The sequence below is a fragment of the Panulirus ornatus genome, chromosome 6 (assembly GCF_036320965.1).
Source record: "Panulirus ornatus isolate Po-2019 chromosome 6, ASM3632096v1, whole genome shotgun sequence".
Classification (NCBI taxonomy): domain Eukaryota; kingdom Metazoa; phylum Arthropoda; class Malacostraca; order Decapoda; family Palinuridae; genus Panulirus; species Panulirus ornatus.
In genome coordinates this window covers 42352215-42370074 of record NC_092229.1, presented here as the reverse complement: position 1 = coordinate 42370074, position 17860 = coordinate 42352215, and the positions used below count along the sequence as shown (strand labels likewise).

The 17860-nt window shown below is 44.1% G+C and overlaps 1 protein-coding gene across 1 annotated transcript in view; it reads left to right on the top strand.

Moving 5' to 3' along the window:
• The window catches only part of Drgx (Dorsal root ganglia homeobox), a 221310-nt gene extending 212506 nt beyond the window's left edge, over positions 1-8804 (top strand). The window contains exons 8-9 of the mRNA XM_071662823.1: positions 3047-3141; positions 5498-8804. Coding sequence (XP_071518924.1) covers positions 3047-3141; positions 5498-5886 — 484 coding nt within the window. The 3' untranslated portion in view covers positions 5887-8804. The remainder of the gene's footprint in view (positions 1-3046; positions 3142-5497) is intronic.
• Positions 8805-17860: the final 9056 nt, after the last annotated feature.

Genomic DNA, 17860 nt, shown 5'->3' with positions numbered 1-17860 from the left:
GATTATCACAATCATTTAAATGCCTCTTGATAACTTCTTTGTTCATTTATGTAGGAAGCTCCAATAACGAATATATATGTCCACATCGAGCGGAGTCTTAGTTGAAATATAGAGCGAATTATGAAAGGGGAAAAAATAGAGACAAGGAAAAATATTTACGATTTTTGGAGGAAGTGGAAAACCTGTCTTTTGAAATATGCCAGGTCATAGTTACTGGGAAAGACACGAGAGGGTAGAGAGTTCCAAAGCTTTGACGTGTAGGGAAAGAAACAGTTATCAAAACGGCCTACCCTTGAGCTGCCAACAGCCACACATTTCTCTTAGTACATCATTCATTTTGGTGCGCTAGTGGTTGTGAAGATATCAGTCAGTCTGATATCCTACGACTATGGTTATCTTACTGATTATTTTGTGATCCATCAGTTCTGCTGCATCGTTGATCTGATTACCCAGGTGATTACGAATGTAATCAATGATCATTATAGACGTAATCATAGACACATAGTTCTATGGTCTAGATTACCTTTTTAAGTTCAGGAATCCTCATCAAGAATGGAAGACTCTTATATGTGTTCGTTCTCAGATACATTTACCGATCGTACTTAATAATACACCAGAATACAGTATTGTATTGTTACTCTCATAGAGTGTACTTTGACCTGCCAGAAAACAGAATCAGAGGTAAGGTAATGATGACCGACTCCTCCAGTCATGGACCGAGACCTGTATCCAGCACAATCCTTCACTGGAATTAAAAAGAAAACAGTAAACGTACATGAAAAGGAGTCATCTTCAGGCGTGGGTGAGGTGTGGTATATGGGGGGAGATGTGATGTACTCTGCCTCTCGTGGGGGAGTGAGCAACTTTGGACACGGGTCTCACAACCAGACCTGACACAGTAGACAGTAGCTGTCTTACGTCGACGTCGCTGATCATATATGCTCATACAACGGGTGAGGCCACTTTGTCTGTGTGTAGGGGAGGTACGTGGCTGTCTGTCTGTCTGTATGTGGGGGAGGTACGTGGCTGCCTGTCTATCTGTGTGTGGGTGAGGTATGTGGCTGTCTGTATATGAGGGAGGTACGTGGCTGTCTGTCTGTCTGTCTCTATCTGAGACCAGGCTGTTTGACGGGGTAATGATCGTATTCGTGTTAGCGTCACCTCATTCTAAGTCGTACGACAACACTTACTAGAGGACCGGCAGCAGGCGCCTGGCGGCTTTGTTTTTAGTCGCCTCGCGGCGCTCGACAACAGTGCCAGACGTACGTAACAAAGTTATATTTAGGAACATTATCTTGTAAGCTAATGTCTCACTAACATCTTTGGTGTGTGTGTGTGTGTGTGTGCGTGTGTGTCGGGGGCGGGAGGAAGGGAAGGCGTGGAAGATCTAGTTGATATCAACCGGATGTTGTGATAAGAGATAAAGGAAGACAAGGAAGACGGTAAATAATTGTATGTTTGTGATGTATCATAATTTACTGAGGGTGATGAGATAAAGGAAGACAAGGAAGACGATAGATAATTGTATGTTTGTTGATGTATCATAATTTACTGAGGGTGATGAGATAAAGGAAGACAAGGAAGACGATAGATAATTGTATGTTTGTGATGTATCATAATTTACTGAGGGTGATGAGATAAAGGAAGACAAGGAAGACGATAGATAATTGTATGTTTGTTGATGTATCATAATTTACTGAAGGTGATGCAACGTACAGTAATAGATTGAGAAAATGGTGACGTTGTAATTTACAGAAATGAACAGTAATGAGAAAACTACTCTGTTGTTATCCATCCATGATCCATACAAGATTCGGCGACACGTCAAAATGTCGTAACACACACAACCTGTTGATATAACGTAACGTAAATTCTCACATACACACAGACCTAACCTAACACCTTAACAGAACGAACCTAAAGCACTTGAACTTAATTAACCCCAGACGCAGTAACTCAGTGTAACGAGCAGTTCAAGACAATATCCTCACTTCAGGCTAACAACTGGACTACAGTAATTCAACGTGTTCACAACCCAACATCACTACAACTGTTGACGTAAAGTGAGTGCTCAGTGTTCGTGTGTATGACTGCCAAAGTTGTAGTGTTATTAAATTATCGCAACATTGCCAAGGTTATAGTATTATTAATCACAACACTGCCAAAGTTGTAGTGTTATTAATCGCAACATTGCCAAGGTTGTAGTATTATTAATCACAACACTGCCAAGGTTGTAATGTTATTAATCACAACATTGCCAAGGTTGTAGTATTATTAATCACAACACTGCCAAGGTTGTAGTGTTATTAATCACAACATTGCCAAGGTTGTAGTGTTATTAATCACAACATTGCCAAGGTTGTAGTGTTATTAATCACAACACTGCCAAGGTTGTAATGTTATTAATCGCAACATTGCCAAGGTTGTAGTATTATTAATCACAACACTGCCAAGGTTGTAATGTTATTAATCGCAACATTGCCAAGGTTGTAGTGTTATTAATCACAACACTGCCAAGGTTGTAATGTTATTAATCGCAACATTGCCAAGGTTGTAGTGTTATTAATCACAACACTGCCAAGGTTGTAGTGTTATTAATCACAACATTGCCAAGGTTGTAGTGTTATTAATCACAACACTGCCAAGGTTGTAATGTTATTAATCGCAACATTGCCAAGGTTGTAGTATTATTAATCACAACACTGCCAAGGTTGTAATGTTATTAATCGCAACATTGCCAAGGTTGTAGTATTATTAATCACAACACTGCCAAGGTTGTAGTGTTATTGATCACAACACTGCCGAACAATTTTGGGCTAGGTATATCTTTCCGAGGCACGCCGTTTTCTTCGATAAATATTTACAAGACCCGTTTACTTTTACAACAATCATCTATTCTTTATCTCTAGCCATTAACTGTCAGCCAGTCAATAAACACTTCCATATCTAAACCAACATTTCCTTATCACGAAGCCGAACGTGTGAGTTTTACACTTATTTACAGACGTAAATCCAACCCAATTTTTACGTCCCATTTTCTTTACAGTCGGTTCCGGCCCCTGATCGAGCGCTCTCCAGGGCTGTTCTTCCCACCGCACCTCCCCGGGCCTCTGGCCTCCCATCTCTTCCCGCACCTCAAAGGTAAGCCAGACCTCTCACTGACGAGGCCAGACCTCTCACTGACGAGGCCAGACCTCTCACTGACGAGGCCAGACCTCTCACTGACGAGACCAGACCTCTTGATAACTTAGCCAAGTTCCCGCATACGAGGCCACGTCTCTCGGTGCCCACCAGGGTAGCCATCGCCATCGCGGAGGCCTCGCTAAAGTAACCCTCGTAACATGGTTACTGACGTACCTCCATGTTGTGGTAACTTATCAGAGAGCCAGAATACCAGCCACGTCCAACAGACCAAGAACTGTTTTACCAGCCGCTGAGGACAGTAGAAGCACTGTTATCATCCGCTGAGGACAGTAGAAGCACTGTTACCATCCGCTGAGGACAGTAGAAGCACTGTTATCATCCGCTGAGGACAGTAGAAGCACTGTTACCAACCGCTAAGGACAGTAGAAGCACTGTTACCAGCCGCTGAGGATAGTAGAAGCACTGTTACCAGCTGCTGAGGACAGTAGAAGCACTATTACCATCCGCTGAGGACAGTAGAAGCACTATTACAATCCGCTGAGGAGTAGTAGAAGCACTGTTACCAGCCGCTGAGGACAGTAGAAGCACTGTTACCAACCGCTGAGGACAGTAGAAGCACTGTCACCAACCGCTGAGGACAGTAGAAGTACTGTTACCAACCGCTGAGGACAGTAGAAGCAGTGTTACCGACCGCTGAGGACAGTAGAAGTACTGTTACCAACCGCTGAGGACAATAGAAGGACTGTTACCTACCACTGAGGATAGAAGAAGCACTGTTACTACCCGCTGCGGACAGTAGAAGCACTGTTACCAACCACTGAGGACAGTGGAAGAACAATTACCAGCAGCTGAGGATAGTAGAAGCACTGTTACCACCCGCTGAGGACAGTAGAAACATTGTTACCAACCGCTGAGAACAGTAGAAGCACTGTTACCATCCGCTAAGGACAGTAGAAGCAGTTGCCAGCAGCTGAGGACAGTAGAAGCAGTTACCATCCGCTGAGGACTGTAGAAGCACTGTTACCAGCTGCTGAGGACAGTAGAAGCACTGTTACCAACCACTGAGGACAGTAGAAGCTCTGTTACCAACCGCTGAGGACAGTAGAAGCACTGTTACCATCCGCTGAGGACAGTAGAAGCACTGTTACCAACCCGCTGAGGACAGTAGAGCATGACGTAACGTTACTGAAGACAATACTAATTTGGCGCTGAGGGAGGTCAACCCAATTGGTTAGACATGTACGAATAACGAGCAACTTTGTAAACAATTTGGACCGCACTGCTTCCCCTGGTGAACCACCTCAGACTCATGTGAGGTGTCACCAGTAGGGCATCATCAGCAAACCACAGTCGTCGTCCTGTGCCACGTAGTGGGACGTGGCTCACAAGGCTTTCGCTACAGACGGTAATTCATCCCCTTCGTCAGCACGGCGTCATCACCACACGTCATGATGGTCAAGGTGACATATGACTCACGTCATCTAAGGCCAGACAAGAGCGTGGAGTCTCGTTCACAAGGAACCCGAAAATAATAAGAGTGGAACGAAAAAAAATAAAAAAGATTATTGATACTGAAGAAATACTGTTATTGCCGACTGGCCCCCACGAGGCCATGACCTCTCACTGACGAGGCCAGGACCTCTCACTGACGAGGCCAGACCTCTCATTGACGAAGCCAGACCTCTACTGACGAGACCAGACCTCTACTGACGAGACCAGATCTCTCTGACGAGGCCAGACCTCTCATTAACGAAGCCAGACCTCTACTGACAAGGCCAGACCTCTCATTAACGAAGCCAGACCTCTCATTATCGAAGCCAGACCTCTACTGACGAGGCCAGACCTCTCACTGACGAGGACAGACCTCTCACTGACGAGGCCATATCTCTCATTGACGAGGCTATATCTCCCACTGACGAGGCCAGACCTCTCACTGACGAGGTCAGATTAAAAAAGGACTTCAAACGTATACTTCCTGTTCTAATACGTCATTCCATTAACGACTATGCGGGTATAATCTTCGTGTCTTGTTTCTTATTGTTCCACATATACTTCGGCCACACCTCTCAACACCATCTGTGATCCCTGAACTCCTCTACTTCTCGATCCAATTGTCTATTCCTTGTCACACACACACACACACTGTGCTTGTAACACGTATTCTAGTGTGACGCCTTAGCATAACACACACCGTCACTTCCCATTGCTGCCTTGAGACCCAGTGTTTACTTTTCCCCCCCTTTCGTGACCCTGATCATGGCAACACTGCAGGTCCACATGAGCTCTCTCACGTCTACTGATATTGTGTATCGTATGATCATATAACTAATTCCTTCGTCTTCGCCTCCTACAGGGTTCCCGGGTCTGTGTTCCTGCTGCCCCATCAAACCACCTTCCTTCAGCCCGCTCTCCTCGCTCGGATCCACCTCATTGGCTAACCCGCTGTCCTCACTGACCAGTCAGACGCCTTCCCTCGCCTCCCTGGCCAGCCAGACCCCGCCAACGTTGGCCTCCCTGGCCAACCAGACGCCGCTGGCTTCCCTGAGCAGCGACCCGCGGAGTTCGAGCGTGGCCGAACTCCGGCGGAAGGCGCAGGAGCACTCGGCCGCCGTGTTGCAGAGCCTGCACGCCGCCTCCCTGCACAACCTGCAGCAGTCCCTGCACCAGTCCTCCGCTCTCAATATCGAAAACCTCCTGAAGAACGACTCCCCAGTGCCGGCCGACCGGGAGAACTCACAGTAGTGGCTCGTATTGACCACCTCCTCACCTCCTCCTCCTCACCCAAACCCTAACCGTGTGATCCAGGTCATGGCGTCTGTCTCTCTCTTGGTTCCTCAACGCACGGGTTCGAGACCAAACGCTAAAGCTTTTCATGCAGGTTGAGTCGCTGTTCCTTACGCTGGAATGAAACATAGATATGTCTTATATATATATATATATATATATATATATATATATATATATATATATATATATATATATATATATATATATCATACAACTGTCCTCTTGTACAGCGGCAACTGACTGTAGAAAACAATAGATAAATCTGGAAGGCAAACGTCTTAAATGTATGAAAACTTTGGTCAGTAGATCTCGCACCGTAGGAGGAGCCGCTGTGGTTGCCCGGGCAGGCGTACGACGTACCCCAGCGTCAGTGCGTGTACGAGGCTGCGCCGGTGTGGGTGGGAGCCAGGAGAGGACGCCTGGCGTCTGCCCCGCTGTGTCTGTCAACATTTTCTTTTTTTTATCCTTTTTTTTTCTTTTCCTTTATGGGATTTTATGCAGTCAAAGAGATTTACAGTATTATACCGGTAAGGAATATGTGTTCAGGACGCCTATTAGTCATACCATTCCCCTGGACCGTGATCAAGAGACATGGGAATAAGACGGTCACAAGAGTCTCCTCCCGCCAGGGGCGTTGAAGCTCTTAGATCTGGCGGGAAAGATGGGACGACATTTTCGCATAACTTGACCTGAACATGGCGGTCAATTCATACTCCTTCCCGTCAGATTTGGTGGCTACATTTCTTCAGCGAGAATGGCGAGCAAATTTGCCTTTGTTTACATTTCTGCGGGCGGGAGTGGTCCGAGTCTGGCTGTGTTGACCATGGCAGCAGCACTGACTTAACCAACCCCGCCCGCCTCACAAGAGGAGGAGGCAACACCAGATTGTAATTACTGTTTTTTTTCTTCATATATATATAAATGATGTCTCTTGCCTACGATCCAACACCACTCATGACATACATGGCAATAATATATTTAGTGCAGTAAGGTTAAGAAAAAAAAAAGAAAGAAAACGAACGCAGGAATTATATTTCTTGTGTCGTAAAAAATGTTGCATATACTTCACACATATTGTATAAACTATGGAATGTATCTAATTGATATCTAAATTTGTTGTTTTAATGGAAGAGAGAGAGAGAAAAAAAAAAGATTATATATAACTTCTTTGTATATTAGATATTTTAATTATTTCACCATAATACGACTCGCATAGATAGATAAATGTGGCTCGAAGCCACCAAGACTGAACCTTGTATATAAAGTGTCATGTTATCTTCCACTGTGCCAAAGAAGCGATCCCCAGTCCTCGCCCTGTCACCAGTCAGTTTAGTGTGTAACCAGAACCCCAGTTTAGTGTTTGTCCTTGACCCCTTAACTGTCAATTACCCTGTTTATTCCTTCCCTCTCCTAGATAAACAAGATTCTTAACTATTAAGCATAGTGGTATGTTGCGCCATCAGCCATGGCCCCGCCCATGGGTGTGACGTATTGATCCGTGATTGGTTGTTATTCCCTTCGAGTTTTAACCTAGTCACTTTAGTCAACAAGATATAAAATGTATATTTAACGTATACTTCATGGATTCTGAACTTAATTACCACCTATTATTAAAAATAGAAACACGTATACAGTCTTTACATAAATTACCTACTATATTGAAAGTGAAATGAGTACATGATTACATTAAAACTATGACAGTTATGTTTATAGATAATCATCCAATTGCAACAAGTACGTTTTACCAACTATGACGACAGAGATACGTCACGACTTAGATACGTCACAATGTCCCCTTGACCAATAGCAACAGGAGTTTAGGCGTCGACTCGAATCTGGGTTTCAGTATGCCATAGTCGTCTCAAATTTTTTGAGGTTAGTTAGAAACCAGACCCTTGTTAGACATGTCAACCATCAAAGACCTGTAATGATGTATTCTACAGCTGTAGTCCCTTAAAAATGATTGGAATCTACCTGCATTTTCGATGTAGGGGATATATAAGGCAATGTCTTCTATAACAATTCTGTTTCAAAGTAGGAAAAATGAAAGAAAAAAATATATATATATATATATATATATATATATATACATCTTACAAATATGTTTCTTTTTGAATCAGGAGACTAATGCATTCTGAAGCTGTAGCCCCCCCCCCCCACCCCTCCCCCTCCCGTCTAGTCTGGGTCATTAGTGAGCGAGTATTGGCAACACTGAGCCTGAGTTCGACGTCTCCCCCCCTACTGTGTGTTACCCAGTTCCTAATATATGGTTATACTACCCCCCCCTACCCCCCTCACGTCATCACGTAACTATAACACCTCCCTAACGTTATTTAACACATCTAACACCTTGTTAGTAGTGAACTAGCATTTTTTTTTTTCTAACTAGCAACTCCTACTCAAGTTACCAGTAACTTCAATAATTCCATTCTTTTCTTTTCTTTTTTCGTAACGCGTTACGACACCACCCTGATATATGGTATCTAACGCCTATGTAACACGTTTAAGATCACCCTCACATTCTAACGCCTCAGGGGCACACTTTCTATCCACTTCCACCCTAGCGCCATCCACCAGTCATCTAACACTCCAACATGAACCTAGAAATAACCTCGTCTCTCTCTCTCTCTCTCTCTCTCTCTCTCTCTCTCTCTCTCTCTCTCTCTCTCTCTCTCTCTCACAAGTCCTGTAGATCGCCCGTTTCCTCCACCCCACACTACCAGGCCCTCATCCAACCCAGCAACAAAAAAACGAAATAGATAAAGATCGCAAATAATAATTTATTCAGTTATGTCCACCAGTCACACAGCCCCTGACGCTAACACCACCATACTTCACCATAAGACACCATACCTCCTCACCCTACACCACCATACTTCACCATAAGACACCATACCTCCTCACCCTACACCACCATATTTCACCATAAGACACCATACCTCCTCACCCTACACCACCATACTTCACCATAAGGCACCATACCTCCTCACCCTACACCACCATACTTCACCATAAGACACCATACCTCCTCACCCTACACCACCATACTTCACCATAAGACACCATACCTCCTCACCCTACACCACCATACTTCACCATAAGACACCATACCTCCTCACCCTACACCACCATACTTCACCATAAGGCACCATACCTCCTCACCCTATACCATATTTCACCATAAGACACCATACCTCCTCACCCTATACCATATTTCACCATAAGACACCATACCTCCTCACCCTACACCAACATACTTCACCATATAGACACCATACCTCCTCACCCTACACCATCATACTTCACCATAAGACACCATACCTCCTCACCCTACACCACCATACTTCACCATAAGACACCATACCTCCTCACCCTACACCACCATACTTCACCATAAGACACCATACCTCCTCACCCTACACCATCATACTTCACCATAAGACACCATACCTCCTCCACCTACACCACCATACATCACCATAAGACACCATACCTTCCTCACCCCTACACCACCATACTTCACCATAAGGACACCATACCTCCTCACCCTACACCAACATACTTCACCATAAGACACCATACCTCCTCACCCTACACCACCATACTTCACCATAAGACACCATACCTCCTCACCCTACATCACCATACATCACCATAAGACACCATACCTCCTCACCCTACATCACCATACTTCACCATAAGGACACCATACCTCCTCACCCTACACCACCATACTTCACCATAAGACACCATACCTCCTCACCTTACAACACCATACATCACCATAAGGCACCATACCTCCTCACCCTACACCAACATACTTCACCATTAGACACCATACCTCCTCACCTTACACCACCATACTTCACCATAAGACACCATACCTCCTCACCCTACATCACCATACTTCACCATACAGTCGTGCTCAGGGTCTGACCTGGTGTCACCATCAACACATCCAGATCACAACACGGACGGACTCGCTGTCACAACACGGATTTATCCTCATGCCCCAACACAACCTTTACCCACAAGAACACCCCAGGAATGTTACGTCAGATGTCACCAGGTGGAGAGAGAGAGAGAGAGAGAGAGAGAGAGAGAGAGAGAGAGAGAGAGAGAGAGAGAGAGAGAGTATCTACACACCCACTTCATCGCATCATGCTACCTGTACACACACACACACTTACATAGTGGCCATTACACTGTACAACTTAACGAAGGAGCACTTTACTGAAGCGAAGACAACAGAAATAATTATAACAGGACAACTTCAAACACTTAAGTCAAGACAGCTTTGTAAGTACACTTATACCACAACAGTTTCAAGCAAATACTTAAAATGAAATACTTAGATAAAACACTAATACCAGTACACTTCAAGAACACACTACAGCACCAAGAAAACTTAAAACACTTAAAACAACTTATAATGTATAAGTACTAGTGATTCCAGAACATCCCGGCACACACACACACACACACACACACACACACACACACACTCACACACACACACACACACACTCACACACACACACACACACACACACACACACCCACAAACACACCCCGATACACCCAACTGTTCTGCCTCGCCACAGCCATAACCCCTCCTTCCCCTTCCACTGTAGTAACACTACAGTCACTTCAGTGTACTCCGCAGGTGGCGTCTGCAAGAGGCGTGAGAAGATGTAATACTGTAATATTAGTACATTGAGCACACTGTACGTCTCCTAACCTCACCTACACCACCCCTCTATCCTGCCATTCCCATGGCCCCATGGCAGCTCCCCCTCTCCCACAGCCATCGCCCATCGCCAGGGGTAAAATTGTATTTGTTGATTGTATTACATGTCTTATCTGGACGCAATTGTTTTACTGAACCTTTACTGAGGGAGGCCACGAGGGGCGTGATATCAACACTTGACTGAACTCTGATGAACGAGAGACACACACCATTGTTGCTGGATGCAACCTGGAAATAATAATGTCTCAAGGTTACATTCACATGATATGATATTAACCACACACACACACACACACACACACACACACATATGTGTATATATATATATATATATATATATATATATATATATATATATATATATATATATATATATATATATATATATATAATACATATGTATATACACTATTCGCCATTTTCCGCGTTAGCGAGGTAGCGTTAAGAACAGAGGACTGAGCCTCAGACGAAATATCCTCAGTTGGCCCCCTTCTCTGTTCCTTCTTTTGGAAAAAGTAAAACTGGAGGGGAGGCTTTCCAGCCCCCAGCTCCTCCCCCCCCCCCCCCCCGCTCCCTCCCCTTTTAGTCGCCTTCTACGACACTCAGTGTTTTAGATAACTGGGAGTGGACTTAGCACCAGATGGAACTACGGAAACGAAAGTGAGTCATAGGGTGGGGAAGGGGACGAAAATTCTGAGAGCGATGAAGAATGTTTGGAAAGAGAGGTCCATTATCTGGAAGGGCGAAAATGGTCATGTTTGAAGGAATAGTGGTTCCACCAATGTTATATGGTTGCGAGACATGGGCTAGAGATAGCGTTGTGCGGAGGAGGGTGGATGTGTTGGAAATGAAATATTTGAGGGCAATATGTGGTGTGAGGTGGTTTGATCGAGTAAGTAATGAAAGGTTAAGAGAGATGTGTGGTGATAAAAAGAGGGAGGTTAAGAGAGCAGAAGAGAGTGTATTGAAATGGTTTGGCCCATGGAGAGAATGAGTGCCAGCAGCGGAGGCAACAAGGGTAAGTGGGAGACCAAACTGGGGATGGAAGGATGGAGTGAAAAATTGATGAGTGCTCGGGGGCTGAACATGCAGGAGGGTGAAGGGCGTGTACGGGATAAAGTGAATTGGAATGATGTAGGTATACCAGGGTCGACGTGCTGTCAATGGACTGAACCAGGGTATGTGAAACGTCTGCGATAACCCATGGAAAATGTCTGTGAGGCCTGGATGTGGATAGGGAGCTGTAGTTTCGATGCATTACACATGAGAGCTAGAGAATGGATGTGAGCGAATGTGGTCCTTCTTAGTCAGTTCCTGGCGCTACCTCACTAGCGCGGGAAAAGTCAATCACCTTGTCATGGGTCCAGTGAGCAGGTGAAGGATCTCGTATCTCTCTGCTAACCCCTGACTCCGGCCCGAGGGCGCAGTATTTCACCTAGGACGAAGGAGGACATAGAGATGAGGTCACTTATATAAAGTAAATAAAATGAATAACCAAATCCAATTAACTTATCCTGCGTTTTTTTTTTTTTTTTGTAATCAGTGTTTGGCATGACTTTGTTCAGTAACCTAGCCAAGGATTATCAAAGTAAGGCTTGGTTAGATAGATCTTGGATAACTGTCAATACATTTCGAGAAATTCCTCGTTCGTCCTGGGATATGTTATGTGGCTCATGTGGGCTGACATTCACATAATGCTCTCTGAGTGGCCGGAAATCTGGCAACCAAAAACAGCTCTCTGAGTGGCTGTCATGATCCTGTAAGCGACTACCTGGCGAGGGTTCATGTAACGCTCTTTGAGTGGTATTTAAAGTGAACTTTTATAATGCTCTGTGAGTGGCCAGTGAAGGCAAGACTCATGTAATGTTCCCTAAGTGACCGGCAAGGATGATACCGGCATAATGCCCTCTGAGTGGCCTGCAAGACCGGATAAGTGTAATGCTTTGTGGGTGGACGAAAGAGCCAAGACCCACACACCAGAAGCCCGGGAAACTTATTCTAGATCCAGAAAAAAAATCTGAGTATATATATATATATATATATATATATATATATATATATATATATATATATATATCTTTTTTCAGCCCCAGGCGTCCATTATATCTCTAAGAGGTGTATGCAGCGCTCAGGAAACCAACCACGTCCACTCATTGAGACCGTAGGTTATAAAATGTTATCATCTTGAGTTGCGATAGTTGCATCGTGGGCATGAAGGGTCATGGGATATGTTGAAACGGTGTTTGTTGTATTGTGGTGATGGGTCATTGGAAAGTGTGACTCGCGTCTGTTTAGGGAATGTGGTTTCTAATGGGTTGTTTAGTGCTTGTCGGACTATTTCACTATGCATGTGGTTGGTCAGTTTTATATTTGTTGTGCGTAGGGAGGTTATGTGAGTAAAGCTTGCTGGAGTGTGACGCAGAGGTAAGCTTTTAATTTCAACTTGGGCGTTATTACTTCGTTATAGAGTGGTTTGCGGTGGGAGGAGTCTAGTGCTGTTGCATACAACTGGCTGCCCAGTGTACTGAGGTGGGTGTGCACTGGGAGGATCTTAGTTTCACTGCAAAAGATATTGAATGTTTGAGGTTGCTAGATGTCCGGTGATTGTTCTGTGTGTAATATATAATTTTCTTCCAGTTTGCAGCTGTGATATGTTTGATTTTAAGAGGTTGGAAGACCAGGCAGGTGAGGCGTAGTTTAGGGTGGAGCGGACGAATTGCTTGTAGAGGATGTTACGGGGTTCTTTTTCTCGTTCAAATCTGGTGCCAGTTAGTATTCTGAGGGCATTTAAGTTTGTGTATTGCTTTTGTGTTGATGTTATTGGTGTGGGAAGTGGATGTCATATGAGTGCACTGTTTGATATTGAGAATGGTTGATGATTTGATCATGAGAGTAACCGTTCACTCAGTGTGATTGGAGGGTGTGAGTTGGGTTCGTATCTGTTCGGGGTGATTAAAGAATTCTGTGGAGACGCAGCCATTCTTCTCTGGGTGAGATATTGTTCTTATTGTGCAATGTAGAGTTGCATGTTTGACATTGCTACTGTGGTATCAGGGTGTTGTGATGAGGTTGTGAGATCTACATATAAAGGGACCCTCATGTTGTGGTTTGCTAGAGGTAATGGGAGGTCGTGTAGACAGAGATTTGAAGAGAGTTGGTAAAAGAACTGCTCCTTGTGGAACTCCACTGGAGAGCTAAAGTGTTTTAGAGGTTGAAGACATTGTAAGTGACTCTGCCGCGGTGGCCGGCTGTGAAATTGGCCAGTCATTTTTAATCATTATTTTGGAAGTTGGTGTCAAGTAACGTTTGTGTGAGGATTTGCCAGAAGACGGGGGTCGAACTCTTTGCTGATGTCTATTGCCACTATTATTGTGCGGGAGGGGGGTCTGTGGTTCGTTGAAGCTTTCTAGATCGTGTGCGAGGTCAGTGTATTGCATCCTTTAACTAGGTTATGAAATTCATAAAGAAATGTAGGAATGGAGGCCATGATGTAGATCAATAAAAATCCTGACTTTCACATGATCAACTTATACCATCACGGGATTCATCAAATATCCATCGGCAATGGATTCTTGGGTTCTTCTGGTCATTCTGCCACGGTTACCTCCCTGTCTGGCTGTAGCTTTATCAACTGCTCCTCTACTCCACTTCTGGCTATCTTCTCCTTATCTTCACTGTCTTGCTACAGTTTCTGTGACCATTTCAAGTGATTTTCTTTCTTCCATCCTCTTGGCTAATTTTGACGTCCGTAAACAAGACTTGTTTAGGATTCTTGAAACACCTCAACACATACTGTTGAAATGAATATTGTCAGCGACAGCTCCTGGAGCTGTGGTTTCGGTGCATCACACATGACAGCTAGAGACTGTGAACGAATGTGGCCTTTTTTTTGTTTGTTTTTTCGTGGCACTACCTCACTGACGTAGGGGGTGGCGATGCTGTTTCTTGTGAGGCGGGGTGGTGCCGAGAATGGATGAAGGCAAGCAAGTATGAATATGCACATATGTATATATGTATATGTCTGTATGTAGATGTATGTATATGTGTATGTGTTGATATTTATATGTATATCTATGTATATGTACGCGTATGTGCGCCCCGGCAACACTCTCCGGCAACACACACCCCGGCAACACACTCCCCGGCAACACGTGCCCCGGCAACCTACACCTCGGCAACACACTGGAGACTATAGTGCAACTGGTCACCAGTTTCTGTTTTGTGTTTCATCACTAACAAAATTCATGTGTTTCCGACGGTTATCTGAGGCGGGACTTTATGCCGTGGCTACACCTTCTCACGCCTCTGTACCGCATTTCTTACCGTGAACCACCACCTCCAGGACCTATTAATCATATATCTATTATACTGGATCGCCATTTCCCGCGTCAGCGAGGTAGCCCCAGGAAATAGACGAAGAACGGCCTATCCACTCATATACCTATATATATATACACACATATATATATATACATATCTATATATATATATATATATATATATATATATATATATATATATATATGCATATGTCTGTGTATGTATATGTGCGTGTATGGGCGTATATATATATATATATATATATATATATATATATATATATATATATATATGTATATACGCCCATACACGCACATATACATACATATACATACACAGACATATGCATTTGCGAGATCGTGCTTCGAGCAGACGAAGAAAGGCCGCATTCACTTACATCCATGCTCCAGCTGTCATGTGTAATGCACTGAAACCGCAGACCTTTCCATGGTTTATCTCAGACATTTCACATGTCCTGGTTTAGTTGACTGACAGCAAATCGCCCCTTGATACAACGCCGCTCTCATTCACTCTATCTCGTGCATGCCCTCCACCTTCCTGCACTCAAGACTTTATTCACTCCATCCTTCCATCTTATTCCTTATACTTATGACCCATATATCTTCTAAGTCAACACTTTCTTACTTATTTTCTCCATATTTCCAAAGAATTTCAGCACAACTTCATCAGTTCTCTTAAGCACAGTCTTCTTAGATATCACACCTCTCTCATACCCAGTCAGACATTACTCGATGAATCCTCTTCACACCAAATATTGTTCTCAGACATTTAATTTCGAACACATTCGTCCTTTTCCGCACATTCTCATCTATAGCCCACTCCTCGCATCTATACAACACCGTCGGGGCTACTTTCCCTTCAAACATGCCCATCTTCGCCCTCCCAGGTGGTGACCTCTTTATCTAAACATTCTTCAATGCTCCCAGGACCTTCGCCCCCTCACCCACCTTGTGACTCACTTCAGCTCCCATGATTCCATTTGCCACCATGTCTAATTCTACGTGTCTAAAATTCTTTTCCTTCAAGTTTTTTTCATTCAAACTTACACTCCAACTAACATGTATGTCTCTACTACTAAACCTAATAACATTGATTTTATTCACATTCACTCTTAACTTTCTATTTTCGCATCCTCTCAAAAACTCGACTCTCTGATGCGAGTCTGTCCACCAGCGCTGTATCATCAACAAATTGACTAACCCTTCAAGGACCTCCTACCTCCAACAAACTACATACCTGCCCCTCTTTCCAAAATCCTTTCATTTACCTCCCTCACCACCCCATCCATAAACAGATTAAATAGCCATGGTGAGATCACACACCCCTGAAGCAGGGAACCTCTCAACCTTCTCTCTACCTACTTGCCCACGAGCCTAACTAACTCTTAAAAATCTCATTGCTTCCAATAGCTTTCTTCCCACACCCAAAAATACATGCTTTCTCCAGATCCAGAACACTACATACAAATTCTTCTGTGTCTCTTGGTATTTCTCGCACACATTCCTCATAGCAAACACCTGATCCACACATCCTCTACCATTCCTGAAACCCACATTGCTCTTCTCCAATTTGATGCTCTGTACATGCTACCTACCCTCTCAGTCACCACTTTCACCAACAACTTACCAGGTATACTCAACTAAAACTTGTGACTATGTACTTCAATCACGCAACTTTATTCCCCTTAACTTTAACAGTGGCACTATACATGCATTCCGCCAATCCTCTGGCACCTCACCATAATCCGTACATACATTGAAAATCCTAGATAAGCAATCAACTAGTAACCATTTCTTAGGAATCCAACTGCAATACCATCCACTCTTGTTCCTCACCCATTACCTTAGCTTTATTTCATCTCACATTTTGCCATTCTACTCTCAGCCACTCACTTTCTCTTTTCTTATGGCTTGTGCAGTTCACCCTCGCCTCCAGAAGGTAATGATCAAACACCCAACTAGCTGTTCATCTTAGCACTTTCTCTTCCAAGAGTCTCTCTTTCGCACGCCTATCAGTTACTGCGTAATCCAGTAACGCCCGCTTACCATCTCTCCTATTCCATAAATGTTTATATTTGTCCCTCTTTTCAAGCCAGGTATTTTCAAATAACAGACCTTTATCAACACAACTCCACAGCTGTTCACCAATTCCATACTGCTTATTGGAAACCCCATGCCCTACGGTTACACCATACATACGCTGAACATCCTTACCGACCACTGAACACCACTGTCATCCACTTTCTTGAGAAAGTCATCTGCAGATCCATCCAATGCACCCGCTTTGCCAAATTTCATTTTACGGAGGGTTTGCTCCCACCTCTTTGCTCTTCATCAAACCACTTGCGATGACTCACCTCGCATACCACCCTGGCCCAAACACCCGACATCTGCCACTCTCTCATCAAACACATTCAACGGTCCTTCAAAATGCCCATTCTATCTTCTCTTCACATCCTCTTTGCTTGTTACTACTTCCTCATCCCCCCTTCACTGACACTCATTTTCTCTCTTGTTCGCATCACATTATTAACCTTCGAAAACATTTTCTTATTCTCCTTGAGATTCGTTGATACTCGCTCAACGAAACTCTCACTTGCCCTCTTTTTCAGCCCCTGCATCTTCCTCTTGACCACCTTCCACTCTCTGAAGTACACATATCTGCTGGGACCTTGATGCCAGACACATGTTATTGGACCATGATGTTGGACCTTTGAACTGATACCTCAATCTGCTGTTATTCTACACAGAGAGATTTATGTCTGGTGTGTCTTGACTCGGCCAGACACATGTCTGCTCTTTCTCAGCAGTCAGAATCATGTAGAGTGTCTGTGGTCAG